This window comes from Gekko japonicus, unplaced genomic scaffold (assembly GCF_001447785.1).
Source record: "Gekko japonicus isolate JY-2015 unplaced genomic scaffold, Gekko_japonicus_V1.1 scaffold265, whole genome shotgun sequence".
Taxonomy (NCBI): Eukaryota; Metazoa; Chordata; class Lepidosauria; order Squamata; family Gekkonidae; genus Gekko; species Gekko japonicus.
The window spans coordinates 785,932-808,740 of NW_015176459.1; the positions used below are offsets into that span (position 1 = coordinate 785,932).

The window sequence follows — 22,809 nt, forward strand, 5'->3', positions numbered from 1 at the left end:
CTGGTGGATGGCTGCACGCTGAGCAGTCGCACATCCCGGACCTCCCAGGGGTGAAACTATGCGTAGGCAGAAAGGAGTGGGGCGATGTATCGCACTCCCCCCAGGAGACTGGCAAAAGTCTCCTGGCCAAGGGACGTCTGAGAGGTTGCCTCTTCCCCAGCACGATGCAGGGGCATCGAGGCGCTTCTCCGTCCCCATGGTCCCTCCGTCTGTGTCCGTTTGGAATTAGCGAAGCTGGCTGGGACAAGCGCAGGAGATCAAGCGGTGGAAAACAAAAGTAAAAGAGGTCAGATGGCCAATAATGAACGTGAGTCAGATGGAAGCGATTTGATAAACTAAAAAGAAAGCTCCCCCAAAACCTCACTGACTAGAGGGCAAAGTGAGCGGGGGAGGGGCCCCTCCAGGTGCACAAACTCTAAGCGAGATCGGGGGGGGGGAGAGCAGAAGCAAAGTGGTTAAAAAACTGCTGGAAAGACTTACCAAGGAACGCATGAGCGGTGGAGGGTAAATTCAGAGACTTTTAAAAGTTGGGCGAAAGTAAACAATCTAAAAAGATGGCGGGAAAGAGGACGGAGGAGAAGCTTTTAAAAATGAAAGGAGATGAGAGTCCAAGACCAGAAGGAACCACCGAGAGTCCCTGCGCCCCCTGCTGGAGCAGATGACTAATCTTCAAGAGCAGCTGTCAAAAATGAATCAATGCATATCTACCCAGCAGACACAAATCAACGATACACTTAAAATCCTGGACCAAACAACAGAGAAAGTGAAAGAGGTTGACGCCATCACACAAAAGGTGAAGAAAAAGGTGTATAAATTGGAAAAGAAGCAAAACTCAACAGAAGAACACCTTTTACAAATACAAATTGAAAAAGCAAATCTGGTTCTTTGCTTCCAGGATGGCCCAGAGAGCAAAGGAGAGAAAATGAAGCATATAATGAGCGAAGCATTGGCCCCAGTGACAGATTTAAAGGCGGACTATCTTATGAACGAAATGGATATGGTCTACAAGTCCAATTCCATATACATAAAGAAGAAGAATCTGCCTGGGGAAATTATGGTGAGATTCTCGAAGAGGCACGTAAGGGATTGTATCCTGAGAGCGAAGGTGGGGACACCTTTGAGAATTGAGGACAAGACTATTCGGATTTTGAAAGATATTCCATTTGAAATAAGACAACAGAGGAAGAAGTATAAAGATTTAATCCTTTTTCTTCAAACCAACGCAATTGGCTATAGGTGGCTATACCCGGAGGGCGTGACCTTTAAACTCCAGGAAAAGAAAGAAAAGATTGACTCTGTGGCAAAAGCAGAAGACTTTTTGAGAGTACAGCGGGGTGAGCCAGAGGAGGTGGATAAAGAAGAAAAGGACAGTAAGTCCAGTGGCGAGCTGGACTCAGGGTCCTCTGGAGAGGACTCTCTGTCGGGGAAAGGTGCAGCGGCTCCTAAAAGTCCTTACAAACTGCGGAAGAGACAAGACAAGAAGAAATGAAGGTTGAAAGACTCTGAATGGAACTCTGATAAATAAGATATTTTAACATGGAGATGCTGAGGGAATCTTTCCTAACAGTTAAACTTAAGATTTAAAAGTTATAACAACATGACTGACTACGTTCATAGAATGTAGCGTTTAAAGGGATGGTGTAGTATATAAGCTATTTTGAAGATCCCCTCTCTTGGGTTTTTAGTTAGTAGTGGTTATCTTTACTTTCTCCCTAAATGTAGTGCCCCTCCCTTTTTTCATTGTAGTTTGTAGTCTATATATAAAATGCAATAAAAAAATCCCCTCCGGGGGACAAAAATAAAAAGAACACTTTGGCCCTCAGATCTGGTTCCAGTATGTCCTAATACGAACGGACAACATCTCGACCAAGGTGTACCTAAACAACCAGGGCGGCTCTCGGTCCTCTTGCCTACATCGAGAGGCACTGAAGTTGTTGAGGTGGGCCGAACTGAACTTGACCTCAATACGGGCCGAACATGTCAAGGGAACCAGCAATGTCCAGGCCAACTGGCTCAGCCGGGAGACCATCTGCGAGGGCGAGTGGTCTCTACACCCGAACCTCTTCAAACTCATTGCAAAGCAGCTAGGCCAACCGCCGGTGGACCTGTTTGCGTCTCACCGCAACTTCCAGCTTCCTCAGTTCTTCACGAGATACTTCCATCCGGCAGCAGAGGCGACAGACGCGCTGAGTTCTCTGTGGCACCAGGGGCTCTTGTATGCGTTTCCACCATTTCCACTAATCCCCAGGACCATCAGGAAGATCAGGGAGGAGAAGGCAGAGGTGATCCTCATAGCTCCCCGTGGTTTTCACTCCTGAAGGAGATGTCCGTGGCTCTGCCTCTGACCTTACCGCAGTCCCCAGACATACTCCTGCAGGGCCCCATCTGGTGCCCGCATCCAGACTGGCTGTCCTTGACCGCGTGGAGGTTGAACGGCAATGTTTCTCTCAGCTAGGCTACTCGGACAAGGTTTTGGCAACCCTTATGGCCTCAAGAAGGCAGTCCACCATTCACATTTATAATACCATTTGGAAGGCATTTGTGCGGTGGACTAGGAGGAAGAAGCTGGATCCTCTGCCTCCTACAATGGCGGATGTCCTTTCCTTTTTACAAGACGGTTTGGATTCCGGCTTGAAGGTAGCCACCTTGCGACGGCAAGTGGTGGCATTATCGACTGTCCTTCCTCGCATAGGAGGATACAGGATGACCAAGTACCCCCACATACAGCTGTTTCTACAAGGGGCAACAGCCAAGTCGCCTCCTCAGATACACAAGTTCCCAACCGGGAGGCTACACACGGTTTTGACAGCCCTTACCAAAGTGCCATTCGAACCTCTCAGGGAAGTCGGAATTAAATGGCTCCGGATGAAGACATTATTCCTGGTGGCAATAACCTCAGCACGGCGGGCCTCAGAGCTGGGTGCTCTATCGGTAAAGGCGTCTTCCACAAGGATCTGCGTCTTCCACAAGGATCCTTAGGACCGATCCCACCTTTCAGCCAAAGGTTTCTTCTACTTTTCATTGTGCTCAAGAGATCTAGAAGAGGAAGATTGGATTTATATTCCGCCCTTCACTACCCAAAGGTGTCTCAGAGCGGCTTACAAACTCCTTTCCCTTTCCCTCCCCACAACAGACACCCTGTGAGGTAGGTGGGGCTGAGAGAGCTCTTGACAGAAACTGCTCTTTTTCAAGAACAGCTCTTATCAGAACTATGGCTTGCCCAAGGTCATCCAGCCAGGTGCAAGTGGAGGAGTGGGGAATCAATGATGACCCACACCCATTTAAGGGACACTGCTTTTGGAGGTCCCATGGAGATGTTCTCCACCTCAGTGGGAGAACGACCTTTGGCACTTACCGTGAAGGGTCCTTCTCTGAGGTTAGGAGGACATCTCGGCCCTCCCGCTTTCATCATCGTCCTTTTTCCTGTGTTTCTCTGTGCTGTTCTCTTCTTCTTCTGCGTTCTTGTTCTACTGTTTTATAGTTCTATCATTAATGTTGGAAGTTTACCTGCTTGGCGCAGGGGAGTTAGCCTTAGTTGATACTCACTGCTTACGGAGTCCTAGAACTGAGGGGCAGGGCTATTCCCAAGGCGCTAACAGGAAGGAGAAAAAAGTATTTCCTGCCTCCCTAAACGATGGGAATAACCCATGGAGATGCCCTCCTAAACTCAGAGGAGAAGGACCCTTCACGGTAAGTGCCAAAGGTCGTTCTTAAGGCTGTAGTCTGGGAAATGAGACTAAGCTGCCAGTATAAATTATCTTTCACTAATAAGCAGTAGCCCAATGCAGCTAGAGTTAGTCATTTGAAGTTAGTTATCCATTGAAGGCAATAATTAAACTCAGCTATCAAACTTAACTATGACTAACTTGATCCATTGTTTCAGTTGGGTTTACCGAAGGCTGATTTTGGCTTGGAAGGGACTGGTATGTTTTACTGCTACATTCTAGTTAGTTATTCTTAGACCTGATTTTTTTTTTAATGTGTAATTTTTATTCAAAAATTTGTATGACAGTACAGAGAATTCAGTGTAATAACTTTTAACAGTATATAATGTATGCTTCTAAAAAGGTGTCAACAAATAACGATATACAGATTTTTTTTAGTTAACAGTTGAGTTAGCTTCTTATTTTCACTGAGCATGTTAAACTATATAAATTCAAATCGATTTCTAGTTAACAGAATATTTCATAAGATTACTAATAAACAAAATCTTACAACTTCTTGTTTGTGATTTGGTATTATCATTCATTTCCAGGTATTTTAGATAATGAAGCTTTCTTTACGAGAATAAAGAAAATTGGTGCTTTACCTTGGCAGGATAAATTCTGACTTATATCTATATTTAGAATTATAGTGGATATAAGCTTTAGGTGATTTCCGTCATTCCCTTTATAGGGTGATTTTGAATTTCTCATGCCATTTATATCCACTTAATATAGTTATTCCATGTTGATGAAATAAATTTCTCATTTGACAAAGATTCCAGAATTGGATACCATTTAGCATTGAATCTAGAATTAACAGGAGTTCTACTGTTTCTATTATGTTTATCTGTGATACTTTACATAATGAATTGATCCCATAATTTTTTGTGCCATGTTTGGATATTTGGTGAAGAAGGGTCTTTCCAGTATGAGGTTATGGAAAGTCTAGCTGCGTAAAGCATTGTATCAAGTATTTCTTTGTGATGGTGTTGGGCTATTTCTTGGGGCTATAAACCTAAGAATAAGTGTTCTGGTTTCAAGGGGACCTCAATATCTAGGATAAGTTTGATTTTTTTTAGAACCTCCAACCAAAATTTCTGAATTTTCTCACATTCCCAAAAACAATGGGCAAAAGTCCCTTCCTTTTTGCAACCTTTCCAGCAATAAGGAGGGTTTTTGGAAGACATGCGAGACAATCGCTGGGGTGTCAAATACCATCTAGTTAATATTTTGAATTTGTGTAGATCCATTGGTAATGAGCCTCTATTTGGTATTTGTCCAGATTTTGTTCCATGCAGCCTCATCAATAACGCGGTCACAATCCTGTTGCCATACAGACTGATAAGAGAGGGTTTTAGGGTTATTTTCAGTTAGCGTTAGATCATAAATTGCAGATATCATGCCTTTATTCTGTATATTAAATGTTTTGATAATAAATTCCAGTTTTGTGTGTGGAATTGTAGTTATTGATTTGAGATTCATTTGGCTCTTAGACCTGATTAATAAAGGTTGAAGTGTATCTGCAAGGACTAATTCAAAGTAGGACCCACTGAAGTCATTATTTATATCTCTAATTTGTATACAATGTAGAACATAAGGTGTCAGTATTTATTGACCATGGGATTCTTCTCAGCAGGTTTTTGTTGAGATGTACAGTTAAATGCTCAACCTAGGAAGATTGTATTCTGAACCAAAACGTAAGTTTCAGTGAAATACTGGGTGTATGATGAATATGCAACACTTCCATTTCTTTCTCTTCAGACTATGGTCTTGGATACCTCTCAAATGGTGGTTGCAGTTCATACACATGTGTGTCCTTTGACCAAAGTTTGAGTCCAGTGGCACCTTTAAGACCAACAAAGTTTTATTCAAGGTATATGCTTTCGTGTGCATGCACATGTCTTCAGATACCATGTGTGTCCTTTGTTTACCATGGGTGGGGGACTGCCTGTACAAGGTGGCTCAACCCCATCCTATGATAAACACAAGGAAGTGCTGAATTGGCTTTAAACTTTGCTTACTTGCTGTTTGTAGTCGTAAACAGATTATTAGCAGGGGTGCAACACTGTTAGTCTTTTAACGATAGTTAAGATCAGGAGCTAGCTGTAGGCTTGCATGCTTTTGTTCCCTAGTTGCTTTTTCTCGGCTAAGTGAATTTCCACTTTCCTTGTCAGCCTTGTATTTCCAGCCCCTCCCATTGGCTAACCATGGATGCTGCTAAGTAAGATTAACTTTTAACCAGGGTTTGAAGGTGGCTTGCAAACCATTTTTAATATTATCCAGGGTTAGTGTTACATTTTCACCAGCACTAATGTTGACAATGGATTTATGCAGGATGGGGAAAGAGAAAGGTAAAGATTGGCAGAATTAGGCTCGCATTGGTAATGCATGTCATTCTACAAGCTTTTGTTGTTCAGAAGATCCCCCACCTTGAGGTTGTGTTGATACTGAGTTGTCATGGAAAATATGGAATGACACATGGTCAATAAAATTTTAGACCAAGGCACACATTCTGCTATCATTAAGTAGTGGTTTTGATGCATTACTTGAGAGCTAGTGTGAATGATTCAGTACAGATAAAGGGTTGGATTCAGACTATATTTTCAGGAGACAGAAGGTACTTGTATAAGTGGAATAATGCCCTCCCCTCTGTGGCATACTTATCTTCCTGAAATACTCCTTCTGAAAGTCAGTGAATGCTCAGGAATGGCATGAGAGGCAAATGTCTGCAGAAGGAAGGGGGATTTGGCAGAAACTACATCACACCTTCCATTAGTGGAAAATTTAGTCTGGATCAAACCTACAACTTACATATTTCCAGTATCCATTCAGATATAACAAACGGAGGACCTGCAAGGACTTGCAGGGGCGTCTCATTTTCCATTTTCCCTTTCCTGAAAGCCCTCATATTCTCTCCCCATTCCTTCCTTCTGAACCTACCCATCGGTCAGTTAGCTCTTTTCCTGCTCCCCAGTCTTCAGCTTTTCCTCCTTCCCTCCCCCTTGCAGCCTCTCCTTGGGAAAACTCTTTGTGGTTATAGTTGGCAAGATGGGCCATGCCCAGTTGCATAGTGCTGGCCCCCAGGCTGGGCCCATTTACACAGTGCAGGATCTGCAAGGACTTGGCAGGGGGCACCTCACTTTCCCTTGTACCCTACTCTGGACAATAGTGCTTCCTGGCAGCCCCCTCCTTTCCCTGCTTCCTTCAGTCTTCTACACTCAGTAGTCAAGCTGTTTTTATATGCCCTTTTCCATAATTGGGACCCACAGCGACTTATATCATTCTCTTCTCTTCCATTTTATTCTTTCAACTACCTTGTGAGGTTGGTTAGGCTGAGAGTATGGGACTGGCCCATGATCCTTTAATGAGCATAATGGCATACTGAGGATTCAGGTCTGGGTCTCCCAGATCCTTGTCTGGAATTTTTAACCATTGTGCTATACAGGGTTTTGTGGACTGGCTGCTGTTGAACTGTAGCAAGCAACTTAGATTTAGGGAATAAGCAAGTTGTGTGATATCAGGTTGTCCAGTGGCTGCTGCTAGCCCCGCTGATTCTTCCTTCAAAGGCCAAAAGGCATAGAAAGGGCCCTACTCCATTACCTACTTTTTACTGACAGAAACCAAGGCTGGTGGATAACTGTTGTGGTTCCCTGGTAACAACCATTGAGGGCATTCACTTCTTAAAGCTATAGGTGCTGCTTCAATTATTTTGAGGAATTTTAATCCCTCCACACACACACACACCCTTAAGATTTCCTATTTTTTTCTGCAAACATTTTTTCAGATTTGTAAAAAGATGTTTTTTCTGGTCATGGCTTCAGTCTGTGGATGTAAGTATCCACAGATTTGGCTGTGTTGACAATGAGATATATTGATGATGATACTTTTCAATAGAGACATATGACACTTTGGCTGAGAGCCACCGAATGATATTCAGGCATGTGTGAATCAATCCAGACTTTAAAGTTATGTTTAGGTATTTATATTACACACTCTTGATTAAATTCAAGAAGCAGTTTATAGCAATAAAATCAAACTATATTGTTAAGCTGTAACAGAATAACAGAAAGCTTACACGGCTGTTGTTCCATCTGATGCCCAGTGAAAAAGGGGCATATATACTTGTTCTTTTTCAGGATGACTGGCCACTGATTGATCGACTTATTAGAGATTTTTTTAGTCACTGCTCATCTGAAGGGTCTCGTGGCAACTTTTACAGCATTAAAGCCAATAAGGTAAAAACAACATAAAAACAAATAACAAATATTAATATTAAAAAAACCAAAAAAAACCAAAACTCCCAAACCAACTCCAGAAAGCCTCCCTCGTTTTTGCAAAGAGAAAACCAGCCCGGGAGAAAGAGACCAACGTCGTCTTCTCCTGCTCGAGTCAGCCACACAGGGAATGTTATGACTACCCTGGTCGCCATTACAGTGACATCACGACCTGGTGTTCAGGCTTTCCAATATAGGGGGTGGTGCCATAGCTGAGAAGGCACCTCCCATGGTGACAGCTGACAGACTTGGGGGGGGGCAGGCACCTGCAAGAGGCCCCTAGACAATGACCAAAGGGATCGCAGGAGGTTGTAATGGGAGGGGCAGTCCTGTAGTTATGAGGGACCCAGACCATTGAGGGCTTTGAATTGGATTCAGAGACTAATTGGTAGACAGTGCAGCTGCTGTAGAATTGTAGTAATATGAGCTGACCCTGATGTTCCAGTCAGGAACCTGGCAGCTGCATTCTGGACTACCTGCAGTTTCCGAAGTATTTTCAAGTATAGCCCTACGCAGAGCAAATTGCAGCAGTCCAATCTGGAGGTGACTGTTGCATGGATCAATGTGACAAGGTCTGACCCAGAGTTTGAGAGGAGAGCTAGATTTTCAGTTGGCCAGGCAGACTGATTTCTAGGAACAAGCACCGTATTTCAGGAGCCTGGGGAAATGACTGTGTAGATTTTGAGCTGGTTCACATTGGCGTGCAGATTCCTTAATTTTTCTCATTTGATTAGTCCTTGTACGAAGCGTCTTATATTGAAAAAGGTTGTGGCTGAAGGAAGCCGAAAGTTCTGTTTGTGATGGTTGGTTAGTGATTATAATTTGTTCACATGTGCAGATTACACGTTAATGCTGCAGTTAATGTGATAAAAGTGCTTGTGTGAACCAGCCCTCTGATGTCAAACATCTTGAAGGCTGTTGTAGGGTAGAGGGTGAGAGCACTGTGCAATACTTTGCTTACCACTGAAGAGTGTTGTCCTGACAATTTTTGGCAAGCAGTATGGTCCCAGGTTTTTTTTATAGCAGTAACTGAACAATAACAGCAACAAAAACACATATGCAGTTTATATTGCTGCTAGTACACAGCTCTAAGATGCAGATGCAGCTATTAAATTAAGTTAAATACTGAAGTCAATACTAGTTTTTCAAAATTAGATACATACATAATCTTTGTGTGTGTGCCCCCCCCCCCCCCCCCCCAGTCTGGCATTCCTTCTTAACTCCAGTCTAAAAACCCCATGACTACTTTGCTCTTCTTTCCTTTTTTTAAAAAAATGGTATTATGCAGGAGATCAATCATTATGATCTCCTGTGGGTTTTGTTTTTTTCAGAGCTGCACAGCTGTACAGGAAGCCCCTGAATCCAGTCAGGGCTAGAGTTGGGTTGTGTTTTGTTTTACCATGGCACCAGTTGGATTTGATCTCCCCTGTGAATGCCTTGATGTATTTTAAAATGAAATGTAAGAGAGCCTAATTATGGATCCCATTTACTATGGCTTGTTTGGCCCTAAGGTGGATTATATGTTTGATTTGGTACTAGTGGCACATCTAATAACCTTTTAAAAACATTTTTAGAGTTTAAGTTTCAATGCATGCTTCACCACTGCCTGCGTGCCTCAGAAATGAAACTGTAGTAGAAGTATGCCATGCATCGGTAGGAGGGGCTCCTCCTGATATAATCCATTTGGAGAACTTTTTTACCTAGAAGTTTATTAACATAGTAATTCAGATATGCTAATTCAGTGAATCCTGTTACTACTGAATTTTGTAAAAAATGTGACTGAATGTTGTAAAACCCTTGCCAATTTTTTTCTTCCCCAAATAGTCCTTTCACAGATACTGATATTGATACGCCAACATTTGTGAGGGAATTCTTAAGTAATTTTTATATAGAAAATTTTTAAAAAGACAAATCATAACATTATACTATTGATGTTGCCTTAGAAATGTATTCAGGCTTCTTGTCAAGAAATAGCTAGGTCAACCTCTGGGTGACCTGTCTTCTTTAGCTTTAGGCTAGAGCTCCACCAAGTGATCTTTCAGCATGATACATTTTCATTTTAAAAGTAAACTGATTATGTTTTAGCATCACGTAGTGGCAGCCTGAAATTTAGCCTTGCCTTCCTAGTAGTCTTTGAGTTGAATTATATAAAACTATGCTTTCAGAGCTCTGATGGAAATATAGCTTTTAATTTTAGTTAGTGCTTTAATATTTGTGATTTGGGTTTAAAAACTTGGGGAATAATGAACATCGAAGCAGCACTTAAATGGTCTTACAGCTTGCCATTGTGACAATAGAGTGAACAGATGTTACGTATAAAAACGGGGGGTCAAAAAGCTATGCTTTTGGAAGCAGATTGTCTAGCAGCAGATAATCTATGTATGTTGCTAAGTCATTACTTATTTATTATTATTTATTTATTATATTTTATACCCCACCCATCCTGCGAACAGGCTCATTAGAGAATAAACATCTTGTTTGATGCGCTCACATGACATATCATACAACTACAAAGCAAATTGTCAGGGACTTCCTTCAACTGCATGCTGCTGGGTTTAAGATGTCTTCTTGTAGCTTCTGGGCAGAAGTTTCAACCTGTATTAAAATGTGCATCTGATATTTGTCTTGTAGCCAATATAGGTAACAGACATGTGCACAGGTAGTTAATGTACAGAATTAGTTTAAAGATAGATATATTGTTGTTGCACATAGTGAATCTTGGTCTAGCTGGCCTATACTAATATAAGGTTCATTTCCTTAACTTTTCATGTGTAAAGCAAATAGCTTATAATATAGAATGTGGCATTGTCAATTTGCTTGTCTTACTAGCTCAGACTTTTTCCTTCCACTAACTCCACCCATGGTACACTGATGTCATATTGTCAGCTATATGAACAACATTTGGAACAAAATGTACGTGTGGTGGAAAGTGCCATCAAGTCACAGCTGACTTACAGCATCCCCGTGGGGTTTTCAAGGGAAGAGACATTGGAGGTGGTTTGCCATTGCCTGTTTCCGCAGGATGACCCTGGTATTTCTTGAAGGTCTCTTATCCAAATACTAGCCAGGGCCGACCTTGCTTCACTTCTGAGATTTAAGTGATACTGGGCTAGAGTGGGTGGTGGTAAAACTGAGAAATTCATTGGCAGCGGCGTGTGTGTGTGTGTGGGGGTGCTAATTCAGGAGGAAAGAAGTGCCAGTTGAATCAAAACAGGAAATTTTTCTTCCAAGCTCACAAGTAGTTGTAATTTGAATTATATTATGGTGGCTTTCTTCTGGAAGTGTACTAAATGATGTACGTTAACCATTTTGTGGTGATGATCTGAATGTTATGTCAGGTGACTGCATGAATTTTGAAATCTAGTTTTTAGACTTGACTTTTAAGTCAAATGGAAACTTGCATTGAAATTGATTCAGAGGTTTTCTCCACAGTGAACTGGACCCTTCTATCACTTGAAATAATGGGGAAGGGTGGATCTGGAGCTTCTCTGCCTACAAAGCCTGTGCTGTATGGCTGAGCTATGTCCCCTCTAAGTTGTACAAGCTGAGCAATACAAAAGGGACCATTTCCCCTTGAACATCAGGGGAGCAAGACTGCTGGCACTTAATATTAAAGATTCACATTTTTTAGACACGGGAAGGCAGGAGGAGTCAGGGATAATCTAGTTCAAGATGGCTGAACCTTTAGGAATGGTGCTTCAATATTTAGGGCCTCAGTGGGTATGAAGTAGGGAGATACAAGCACAGAGTAACAAACAACAGGAAAGAAAACAATTATAGCCAGTGATGTGAGTTTTCTGGAAAAATATGAATTGGAAAGTTTTCTGGAAGTTTTCCAGTGTCTGAATAGAGTGTAAATTTGATTTAGAATGCTTATTTTGATATTTAGTAAATAATTTTTTAAAATCCTCATGTTAATTTTATAACCCAATAGCAACAAATACTTGAGCTGAAATATCTGATTGGGAGAAAAAACCCCAAATGTTTAAATGTTATATTCAGACACATCCAAAGTTTTATATGGAAATCATTGGAATAATACCTGTAAAAAATTAAAGACAATATAGCATGTACTTCCTTGCCTTAAGCTAAAAATGTTTTACAGCCCTGGAATTGAAATCTGAATTTTAGCAGACCTATAGAACCACCAATGTTATGCTGTGGCTGTTTACTTGTACATTTCAACATAATTTAACTCCCTTCCACAGGTCAGTAGGTTATCTAATCACTTACATCACTTGCTAGATTAATATCAGATCGATGATTACAATGATCGTCTGTGCCATCTAAGAAGAGACATAGAAATTAAGATTTTAGCTTTAGTTTTACTTTGACCTGCAGAACCTTATGGGCCAATCGAAAACTTGGCTGATTTAATTTGGATTGGTACTTGCAGGCTGTGACAGTTTTCTTTGGCTTTAGGTGCCAGACTCACCTTCCAGTCTTCACGGTTTTGTATTGCTGTCACAAAACCTTGTAATTTGTTAAAGGTATGACAAAAGCATTGTAGAATATAAGTATGTTTTTATTGTTACTTCATTTATACTCTCTTCTCCCCATCTGAGACACAGACAATTTAAATAATTTGTCTTTCCTCCAGTTTATCCTCATAACAACTCTATGACGTAGTTTGGCTGACAGTATGTGACTGATGCATAGGTGGAAACCTGGTTTATCATCTCCACAACAAAAAACAAGTTTTCACCCTAGTGTAATTTCTCCCCAGTTTTTTGTAATCCCTTTATTGCTTCAAAAGATCAGTTTTATTCAATACTGGAGCCAGTATAGGAAACATTTAAAAAATGAATTCATTAACCACCACTGAAAGTTATTAAGTTTATGTGTAAATAAGCAATGATAAGAACTTCATGCACATTTATTTTTATGTGATACAAAAAAACATTCTGATGCAAAATGATAAAATAAACTTTTGGTTGGATGCCAGCTTTTTTTGCCCAATCTTGGCTAATTGTTTTCCTTATTACAACCCCTGTTGTTTGTGCAGGTCCCATTGTCCCAGACAACCTTTTTGTTGGTTAAAGGTCACCTTTTAACTGAAAAATCTGGATGGATCCAGCCCTTTGTATTTGCAGTGAGAATTGCTGTGATGTTATAATAAAATCATTGCTGAAATAGCAGTGTCAGCAATGAAATTTATAGGTGTCATGGTTTTATCCCTCTCCCTGAATATACATGTAGTATCTTACACAATTCCCAGGGATAATCAGCTAGAAAAGATTAATTACAGTTCCAAGACAGCTAAACTTGACTATTGCTGTATTGGTAATGGCATCTCATCTGTTCATTATTAATTTTATGGAAGAAGAAGAAGAGATTGTATTTATACCCCGCCCCTCACTCAGAGTCTCAGAGCGTCTTACAAACTCCTTTCCCTTCCCCTCCCCACAACAGACACCCTGTGAGGTAGGTGGGGCTGAGAGAGCTCTTTCCAGAACTGCCCTTTCAAGGACAGCTCTTGTCAGAACTATGGCTTGCCCGAGGTCATCCAGCAGCTGCAAGTGGAGGAGTGGGGAATCAAACCCGGTTCTCCCAGATTAGAGTCCGTACACTTAACCACTACACCAAACTGACCAAAATAGAACAGTAAATCTTTAGAGATGGAAAAATTTCTGTATCACATGTTTGGTTGTAGTGAACATACAACATAAGAGGGACATTTGGATAGCATCACAGTGTATCAATATATGGATGACACCCAGCTTTACATCTCTCTAATCAAAATTCCTTGGTGATGCAGTAGAGGTCCTGAGCGACTGCCTGACTGCTGTGGTCAAATTAATTAGACCTCCCTTCCCTGGAAGTAGGGCTCAGGGTGGCTTACAACACAGCAAGTACAATAAATTCAAGTTAAAACTAAAATTTAAAATACCTATAATATATCAGCAAATGGCTGAAAGTAAATAAACTGAAACTAAACCCAGACAAGATGGAAGTGATGCTTGTTGGGAGGGTGGATGTCTTGAAGGATCTTCTGCTTCCCACTTTTGATGGGGTTCAGCTAATGCTTGCTGACTGAGTTAAGTGCCTTGTTACACTGGATCCAGTATTACTGCTGGAGAAGCAAGTTAATGCAGCGACAAAAAAAAGCTTTTATCAGGAGCTAGGCAGAATACACATGTTACTCCCATTCTGCAGTTGCTCCATTGTCTGCCTATTGATTACAAGGCTCAGTTCAGACTATTACATACAAAGGCTGTGGCCACGAAATCTTCCCTCGTTGTCGCTGCAGAGCCTTCTGCAAATGGGCAAAACTGATAACTGTCTGTACTTTTGCATTCTTTGTTGTGGTCGCCACTTAATGAAATGGCCTCCCTGACAAGGTTAGGAAGGCTCCCACTGTCTTGGCTTTCTGCCTGCTATGCAAAGTGGAATTATTCAAGAAGGCTTTTTGCACAGGTAAATAGAACAATACTGTAATGTAATGGTCAGAAAGTTACATTGATAAAATGGTGACGATCATTATAAGTATGCTCCAGACCTAGGTAGTTTCTACTCCATTTAACACATGTTTAAAAGCTCATGCTTTGCTTCAGCTCTGCTTTAGATTCCTGATTTCAGATTTCTGTAACGCAAATCCTACTGTACTGTTAATTGGACGTCCCATCCTGTTGGTTGTACTTTACTTACACTATGTTATCCAACTTGAGTCTCAAAGAGAAGGATGGACTATAAATAATCAATAATAACAACTTATGAACTGTATATTATTATTATTAGCTTCAAAGCTAATATGGGGAAGTATATAGTAGGTATATCAAAAACCTGATGGGATAGTGAAACTCAGTAGAACACTTTTGTTGTTCAGTCGCACGGTCGAGTCCGACTCTTTGCGACCCCATGGACCAGCTCCCGCCAGGCCTTCCGGTCTTCCGCCGTCCTCTGAAGTTTGCTCAACTTCATGTTCGTTGCATCTATGACACTGTCTAACCATCTCATCCTTTGCCGTCCCCATCTTCTTTGACCTTCAATCTTTCCCAGCATCAGGGTCTTCTCCAGTGAGTGCTCCCTTCTCATTTGTGGTGGCCAAAGTATTTGAGCTTCAGTTTCATTATCTGGCCTTCCAGGGAACAGTCAGGGTTGATTTCTTTTAGGATTGACTGATTTGTTCTTCTTGCAGTCCAAGGGACTCTCAAGAGTCTTCTCCAGCACCATAGTTCAAAAGCATCTATTCTTCGGCGCTCGGCCTTCCTTATAGTCCAACTCTCGCAGCCATACATGACTACTGGGAATACCATTTCTTTGACCATGCGGACTTTTGTTGGCAGGGTGATGTCTCTACTTTTTATCATGCTGTTTAGGTTCATCATCGCTTTCCTCCCAAGGAGCAGGCGTCTTTTAATTTCATGGCTGCAGTCACAGTCTGCGGTGATCTGGGATCCCAGGAACGTGAAGTCTGTCACTACTTCCACGACTTCCCCTTCTATTTGCCAAGGAGTGATGGGGCCGGATGCCATGATCTTAGTTTTTTTGATGTTGAGCTTCAAGCCCACTTTTGCGCTCTCCTCTTTTACTCTGAGCAAGAGGCTCTTTAGATCCTTTTCACTTTCAGCCATTAGAGTGGTATCATCTGCATATCTGAGGTTGTTGATCTTTTCCCCAGCAATCTTAATTCCCGCTTGTGATTCATCCAGGCCAGCATTTCGCATGATGTACTCTGCATATATATTAAATAAGCAAGGTGACAGTATACATCCTTGTCGTACTCCTTTTCCTATGCTGAACCAATCAGTTGTTCCATATCCGGTTCTAACTGTCGCTTCTTGGCCCTTATACAGGTTTCTCAAGAGACATGTGAGGTGGTCTGGTACTCCCATCTCTTTAAGGACCTGCCATAGTTTGTTGTGATCCACACAGTCAAAAGCTTTAGCATAGTCAATGAAGCAGAAGTAGATATTTTTCTGGTACTCTCTTGCTTTCTCCATAATCCAGCGAATGTTGGCAATTTGATCTCTAGTTCCTCTACCTCTTCGAAACCCAGCTTGTACTTCTGGTAGTTCTCTATCCACGTACTGTTGAAGCCTAGCTTGTAGGATCTTGAGCATGACCTTGCTAGCGTGTGATATGAGTGCAATTGTGCGATAGTTTGAACATTCCTTGGCATTGCCCTTCTTTGGGATTGGAATGTATACTGACCTTTTCCAATCCTGTGGCCACTGTTGCGTTTTCCAAATTTGCTGGCAAATGGAGTGCAGCACTTTAACAGCATCATCTTCTAAGACTTTGAATAGCTCAGCTGGAATACCATCACCTCCACTAGCTTTGTTGTTAGCAATGCTTTCTAAGGCCCATTTAACTTCACATTCCAGGATGTCTGGCTCGAGGTCAGTGATTATACCGTCGTGGTTGTCAAGGACATCGAGGTCTTTCTTGTATAGTTCTTCTGTGTATTCTTGCCATCTTTTCCTAATCTCTTCTGCTTCTGTTAGGTCCCTACCGTTTTTGTCCTTTATCATGGCCAGCTTTGCATGGAACGCTCCCTTGATTTCTCCAACTTTCTTGAAGAGATCTCTAGTCCTTCCCATTCTATTGTTTTCTTCTATTACTTTGCACTGTTCATTCAGGAAGGCCTCCTTATCTCTCCTTGCTGTTCTCTGGAAATCTGCGTTCAGTTGGGTAAATCTTTCCTTTTCGCCTTTGCCTTTCGCTTTCCTTCTTTCCTCTGCTATTTGTAAAGCCTCATCAGAAAGCCACTTTGCTTTCTTACATTTCTTTTTCTTTGGGATGGTGGTGATTGCTGCCTCCTGTACGATGTCACGAACCTCTGTCCATAGTTCTTCAGGCACTCTATCTATCAAATCCAGACCCTTGAATCTATTCTTCACCTCTACTGTATATTCATCAGGGATGCGATCTAGGTCAAACCTGAATGGCCTCGTGGTTTTCCCAATTTTCTTCAGTTTAAGTCTGAATTTTGCAATGAGTAGCTCATGATCTGAACCACAGTCAGCTCCAGGTCTTGTTTTTACTGACTGGATAGAGCTTCTCCATCTTTGACTGCAAATTATATAGTCAATCTGATTTCGGTGTTGCCCATCTGGTGATGTCCATGTGTAGAGTCGCCTCTTAGGTTGTTGGAAAAGGGTGTTCGCTATGACCAGTGTGTTCTCTTGACAAAACTCTGTTAACCTTTGCCCTGCTTCATTTTGCTTTCCAAGGCCAAACTTGTCTGTTATTCCGGTTACCTTTTGACTTCCTACTTTAGCATTCCAGTCCCCTATGATGATGAGGACATCATTTTTTGGTGTTAGTTCTAGGAGGTGTTGTAGGTCTTCATAGAACCGGTCCACTTCAGCCTCTTCTGCATCAGTGGTTGGGGCATAGACTTGGATTACTGTGATGTTGAATGGTTTGCCTTGGAATCGGACCGAAATCATTCTGTCATTTTTGAGATTGTATCCCAGTACTGACTTTTGCACTCTCTTGTTGACTATAAAGGCCACACCATTTTTTCTACGAGATTCCTGGCCACAGTAGTAGATATAATGGTCTTCTGAGTTAAATTCGCCCATTCCTGTCCACTTTAGTTCACTGATTCCTAAGATATCGATGTTCAGTCTTGCCATCTCATTTTTGACCACGTCAAGCTTACCTTGATTCATAGATCTTACATTCCAGGTTCCTATGCAGTATTGTTCTTTGCAGCATCGGACTTTCCTTTCACCATCAGACACATCCACAACTGAGCGTCCTTTCGGCTTTGGCCCAGCCGCTTCACTCTTTCTGGGGTTACTTGTACTTGCCCTCTGCTCTTCCTCAGTAGCATATTGGACACCTTTCGACCTGAGGGGCTCATCTTCCGGCGTCATATCTTTTAGCCTTTTGATACTGTCCATAGGGTTTTCTTGGCAAACATACTGGAGTGGGTTGCCATTACCTTCTCCATTTTTTTAGATTTCATATTTTTCTGAAAACCTGGGGTATCTTTCAGGTTTGTTGAAAGATCTGTCTGCCTATTCATAGATCCAATCACCAAATTTAAGTGTCCTCAGATTTGACTGACTTGGCAGTTAGAATATATATGACAATTGCACAGAAGCAGAAGATGGAGCCCCCTCGCCACGACAAGGCAGTGATCCATGAGGGGGCAGTAGAACACATTTTCCCCTTAATATTTATTTTTTAAAAATTATTAGCCACCTTTCTTCTTTAGGGAGCTCAAGCTGGTTTACAGCATAAATAAACACATAAAATGTGTAAAAAATTTAAAACCCATGATTTAAAAATCACAGCTCAGGACTTTTAAGTAAATGAAACCAAAGGCAGTCCTAAATAAAGCAGTCGTCAACTGCCTTCTAAAGATCAAAAGTGAGGGGGCCAGGCATACCGCCCTGAGGAGGTGTCACGGCTCAGGTGGGGTGTCACCTAATGTTGGCACCACTCTGGAATTAGGATCCCTTGAGAAGGCCCAGAGCACCCTCCCAAGACCTTCATACCTCCCTTTTGGCTGAATAATAGGTGTGCGGACCAGGCAGAGTACAACAAGGGAAAGGTTTATTTTATAGGAGGTCAAACAAACAAGATGCAGGAATAATAACAGTAAATGGGTGAAAAGAAAAGAAATCAAATGCCCTAGCGTGTTTAAATATATACTGTCCCTAGCTCACTATCTCAAGTGGCCTTAGACTACTCACCCTTCCCTCAGGATGAGAGTTTCTTCCCCACAGCAGCGGTGACTTAAACTGTCCTCATATTGACTGAGTAACATATACGTTAAAGTAATGATAAAGAGACTTGCTAAATGCCATTGCTTTAGACCAGATATGTTACCTTTAGCAGCGGTGAAATAGTAAAAATTCCATGCTAGGGATTATTTAGGGGGGCAAAGCCTGAGACTCGAACAGCCAGTATCATCATGCCCTTCTGTTAATCTATCATGCACATTTGAATACTGTCATTCCATTTCAAAACAGGATATCTGAGAACTAAGAAAAGCACTGAAAAGGATCTATTTATCAAGGGGGGTTAAGAGACCTCAGTCACATGATGGTTATAAAATTATGACTAGTGGGAAAGAAAGTGGATGGAGAGAGAAGTGTCTTTTACACCTATACTAGAAGTTGGAACTGGCAAGTGTAAGTGATGGCAGTAGATTCTGGACAGATAAAATATGTATAATTAACTAGAGATGTGAAGGCTCGGAAAAAAACGTAAAATTCGGGTTTTTTTCCTGAAGCCTTTTTTGTTTTTTCCCGAAAAATTGGAAAAATTGAAAAAAGAAAATTGATTATGGAATGTTTTATTTTAACATGATGAATAAAATATTTTAAGACAAGATTTTCCAAATAATTTCCCATATATATATGGTATCAGATTGATCTAATTTCTGTGCACTGAGGACAAGCAAGTCCTGGGTTACAAACTGAACTCTCCAATGCAAGAAAAGAACAAGATGCATATCTTCCTTTAGGAGGTGCTATTGTCAGAAGAAAATAAAAAGGTTTCAGTTTTGTTTTTGCATGTGGGTGGATATTCTGTTTGTAATAATTGGATACACTATATTTTTAATATGCTAGTTGTGATAATTTCATGCCAAGTAAAAATGTCCATAGTCATATTTTATGTTCCTAAAGTAACAGAATGACTTTCAATCTAGAAAAGACAAAATAAATGCTAATGTAGCATTTTTTTTCAATTTTTCCAAAAATCTCCGTTTCCCCCCCAAAAAAACTGGGAAAAAACTGGTTTTTTTACATCTCTTTAATTAACTCAATCTCTGCCACAATATGTGATGGTAGCTGCTGGCTTGGTTGCCTTCAAAAAGGTGCTAGAAAAATTCAGGGAGGATAGATCTATAAAGAATTACTAGCCATGATGACTAAAAGGAATCCTTAGTATTCAGAGAATGTAAGTGTGAACTTCTTGTTTTGGGGACATCGATATTCATGTCCTGCTTACTTAGGAGCAGTTTGTTGGCTACTGTAAACTACTGGGTCAGATGGACTCTTGGGTTGATCTAACAGGATTGTTTTTCTTTGAATGCAAGAGGAGGTACTGGGATTGGTAGCTCACTTTCCTGTGTTGATATTAACGTCTCTTGTTAGAGAAAATGAAAAAGTTGTGAAATTATAACATAAACTTGGGATAGTTTTTAAGTTAACAAAAAAACTTCAACTACACTTGTAAGAATATTGTATAAAATGAGTTATAAGAGAATTTGTTTTCTTCTAAATGTAATGTTGCTCTTCCCCCCCCCCACAGGTATAATCTGCTACATAAAGAGAAGAAAATAACGAACAAGTACACTTAGCATCTACAGTTGCTTTTTGAATGCATTTCTAATACAATAGTGATCCAGAAGATGATAAAGAAATGATAGCAGCTCAAGAAGCAACAACTAATTTTGCTCTGCTTCAGTAAGTAAGCTAAAATTATAATGCTATATTATAAACCATAAGGGTGTTTTAATATTACCTTCTTTGCAGACTGTTCTGGTAGAAACAGTATTACATACATGACTAATTAAACCACAAACTGAAAAGCCATAGCATAATCTTATCAACAAGGAATTTTATGATGTGGATTTAAAGCTTTGCTTAAACAATCTAGTCATGACTGAACTGTAGTTGCTGTACATAATTGCTCTTTATGGTTTTTGTGCAGTTACATGCATGTGTTCTATACCTCTGCAGAACAGGTTGTAGAATCTGTGCATAGAACTGGGACACAGATCTGTTTCCTAGAGGACAGACATTTCTCTGCATTTGTGCTGAAGGGAAGGATGAGCACCTTCCTGCTCAGTTCTCTTCTGTTGTGATAGCAACTGCAGTTCTCTCTGGAGTTGTCTGTGCCTTCTTTTTGTGTTTAGTTAGTGTTTTATTTTATGTTCAGTGTTCAGTTAGGTGGACATCATTTATTTCTGCTGTGGTTTTCTGCTTCATTGGTCTGCTTCATTTGGTGCAACAGCTCACTTTTAAATAAGGCAGCACTTGCTGGAGTAAGCTTCCTGTTTCTGAGCATGACCTCTGTGTCCTTTGTCTAGGTGAGGAACAGAAGCTTGATTCTTCATTGTCTTATATATACTAATCAAGCCTGTAGAAGTTGCTGCTCCTTCTATGGGGGGTTTACTTTGTGGGAGAGGCTTTAGTGCTCATGGTTTAGTTATGACTAAATATTAGCTGCTTGTGTAGGCATATGTGTTTTGGAAGTTTACTTTATCTCCAGACCTACTTGAGGTGGCTCACAACTAAAGCAATAAAATATAAAACTAATCAAGACAATACAAGTCAGTAAAACAATTTTTGTAGTAAAAAGATCAGTAAAACAAACTAGGTCAGTAGAATAAATACAGATATATAAACCAATAAAAAACAAGGATGGAGCAGTTTAAGAATAAACCCGATCTCAGTCTGGGAGCAGACCAGAGACAACTAAAAATAAACACTAAAGGAAGAGAAATGCTTTGCTCTGGCGCCCTAAATTAAGACAGACTCCAGGCGAGCCTCAAGAAAGAGGGCATTCAACAGGTGAGGTTTCACCACTGTCTAGCCCTTTCTCTGGTTGCAACTGGCCTTACCTCTGCAGGTGGGGGCACAGAAAGTAGAGCTTGAGCAAGGGGATCTTGACTGGTAGGCTGAACAATATTGGATAATGTGGTCCTTCAAGTGCCCTGGCTCCAAGCCATTCATGTCCTTTATAGGCAAGAACTAACACTTTGAATAGTGGCCAGAAACAGGTGGGCAGCTGGTGAAGATCTTTCAGCACAGGAGTGATATGATCCCTATTTCCAGTTCCCAACAATAATCTGACTGCCATGTTGCAGACCAGTCCAAGATTCTGAACAGCTTTCAAAGGCAGCCCAACACAAGTGCTTTACAGTAATTCTAACCTCAGTTTGATCGGAGCATGAAGTACATTGGCAAAATCATGCCTTTCAAGGAAGGCTGAAGCTGCCAAAAGATGCCAAATGCCGTGACAGCAATGTGAGTCTTCAACTGTAGGTCAGGAAGTTGCTCTTTCATGGAGAGTAGAGTTCCTTCCAGGAAAGGCTGATTCTGCAGTCCTCATTGGCCCAGCAGCACCTTAGTATTTTCTGGATTGAACTTCAGTTTATTGGCTCTCATCCATCCCATTATCTTGTCTAGGCACCTGTTAAGGACTTCGAGAGACCCACATAGTTGAGCTGTTAAGGAGAAATAGTGCTGGGTGTCATCTGCATATTGGTGGCACCTCACTGCAAATCTCCAGACAGTCTTTCTGAATGTTAAATATCATGAGTTAGCTGCTAAATGGTGACAAGATAGATCCCTGAGGGACCCCATCCCTTAAGTGCCGTAGGACTGAGCAAAAGCCCCCCATCACCTTCTAGAATTGGCTGGTCAGGTAAAAGCAAAACTACCAAAGCATGGTTCCCCCCCCCCACTAGAAGGATGTTATATCTGATGTCATTTAAAGCCGCTACAGGTTCAGTAGTCATTAGAGATGTACTGCCCTGTCACTTTCCCATTATATACAGAAAAGGCAACCAGGTTTGTTTCTATTCTGAAGCCAGGCCTTAGTCTGGATTTAAATGAGTCCAGATAATCTGTCTCTAGCAGCACAATGCTTAGGGAAGTTACTCCAGTCTAAGCCCATTCATTTCAATGGGTTTATACTGGAGTAAACCTCTTTTGGATTGTCCTGTACGACTGCTTGAAACTGTAGCTGCCACCCACTCAGGTATCTTGCCCAGGAATGGAGTTGTCACAATTACTTACACTGTTTGGACCCGGGGATATCATCTTCAGGAGGTGTTTCACAGCTGACTCCTTCAAAGTGAATGCAACTCCATCCTGCAGAAAAGTGTTTATTACGTTCCAGACCCACTCAAACAG

The 22,809-nt window shown here is 41.2% G+C and overlaps 1 protein-coding gene across 2 annotated transcripts in view; it reads left to right on the plus strand.

Annotated features, from left to right (window-relative positions):
• The window catches only part of STAG2 (stromal antigen 2), an 86,327-nt gene that overhangs the window by 22,982 nt on the left and 40,536 nt on the right, over window positions 1–22,809 (plus strand). For both annotated transcript variants that reach the window (XM_015426986.1, XM_015426988.1), the window contains exon 2: window positions 20,198–20,352. In XM_015426986.1, the coding sequence (XP_015282472.1) occupies window positions 20,309–20,352 (44 nt within the window). In that variant the 5' untranslated portion in view covers window positions 20,198–20,308. The remainder of the gene's footprint in view (window positions 1–20,197; window positions 20,353–22,809) is intronic.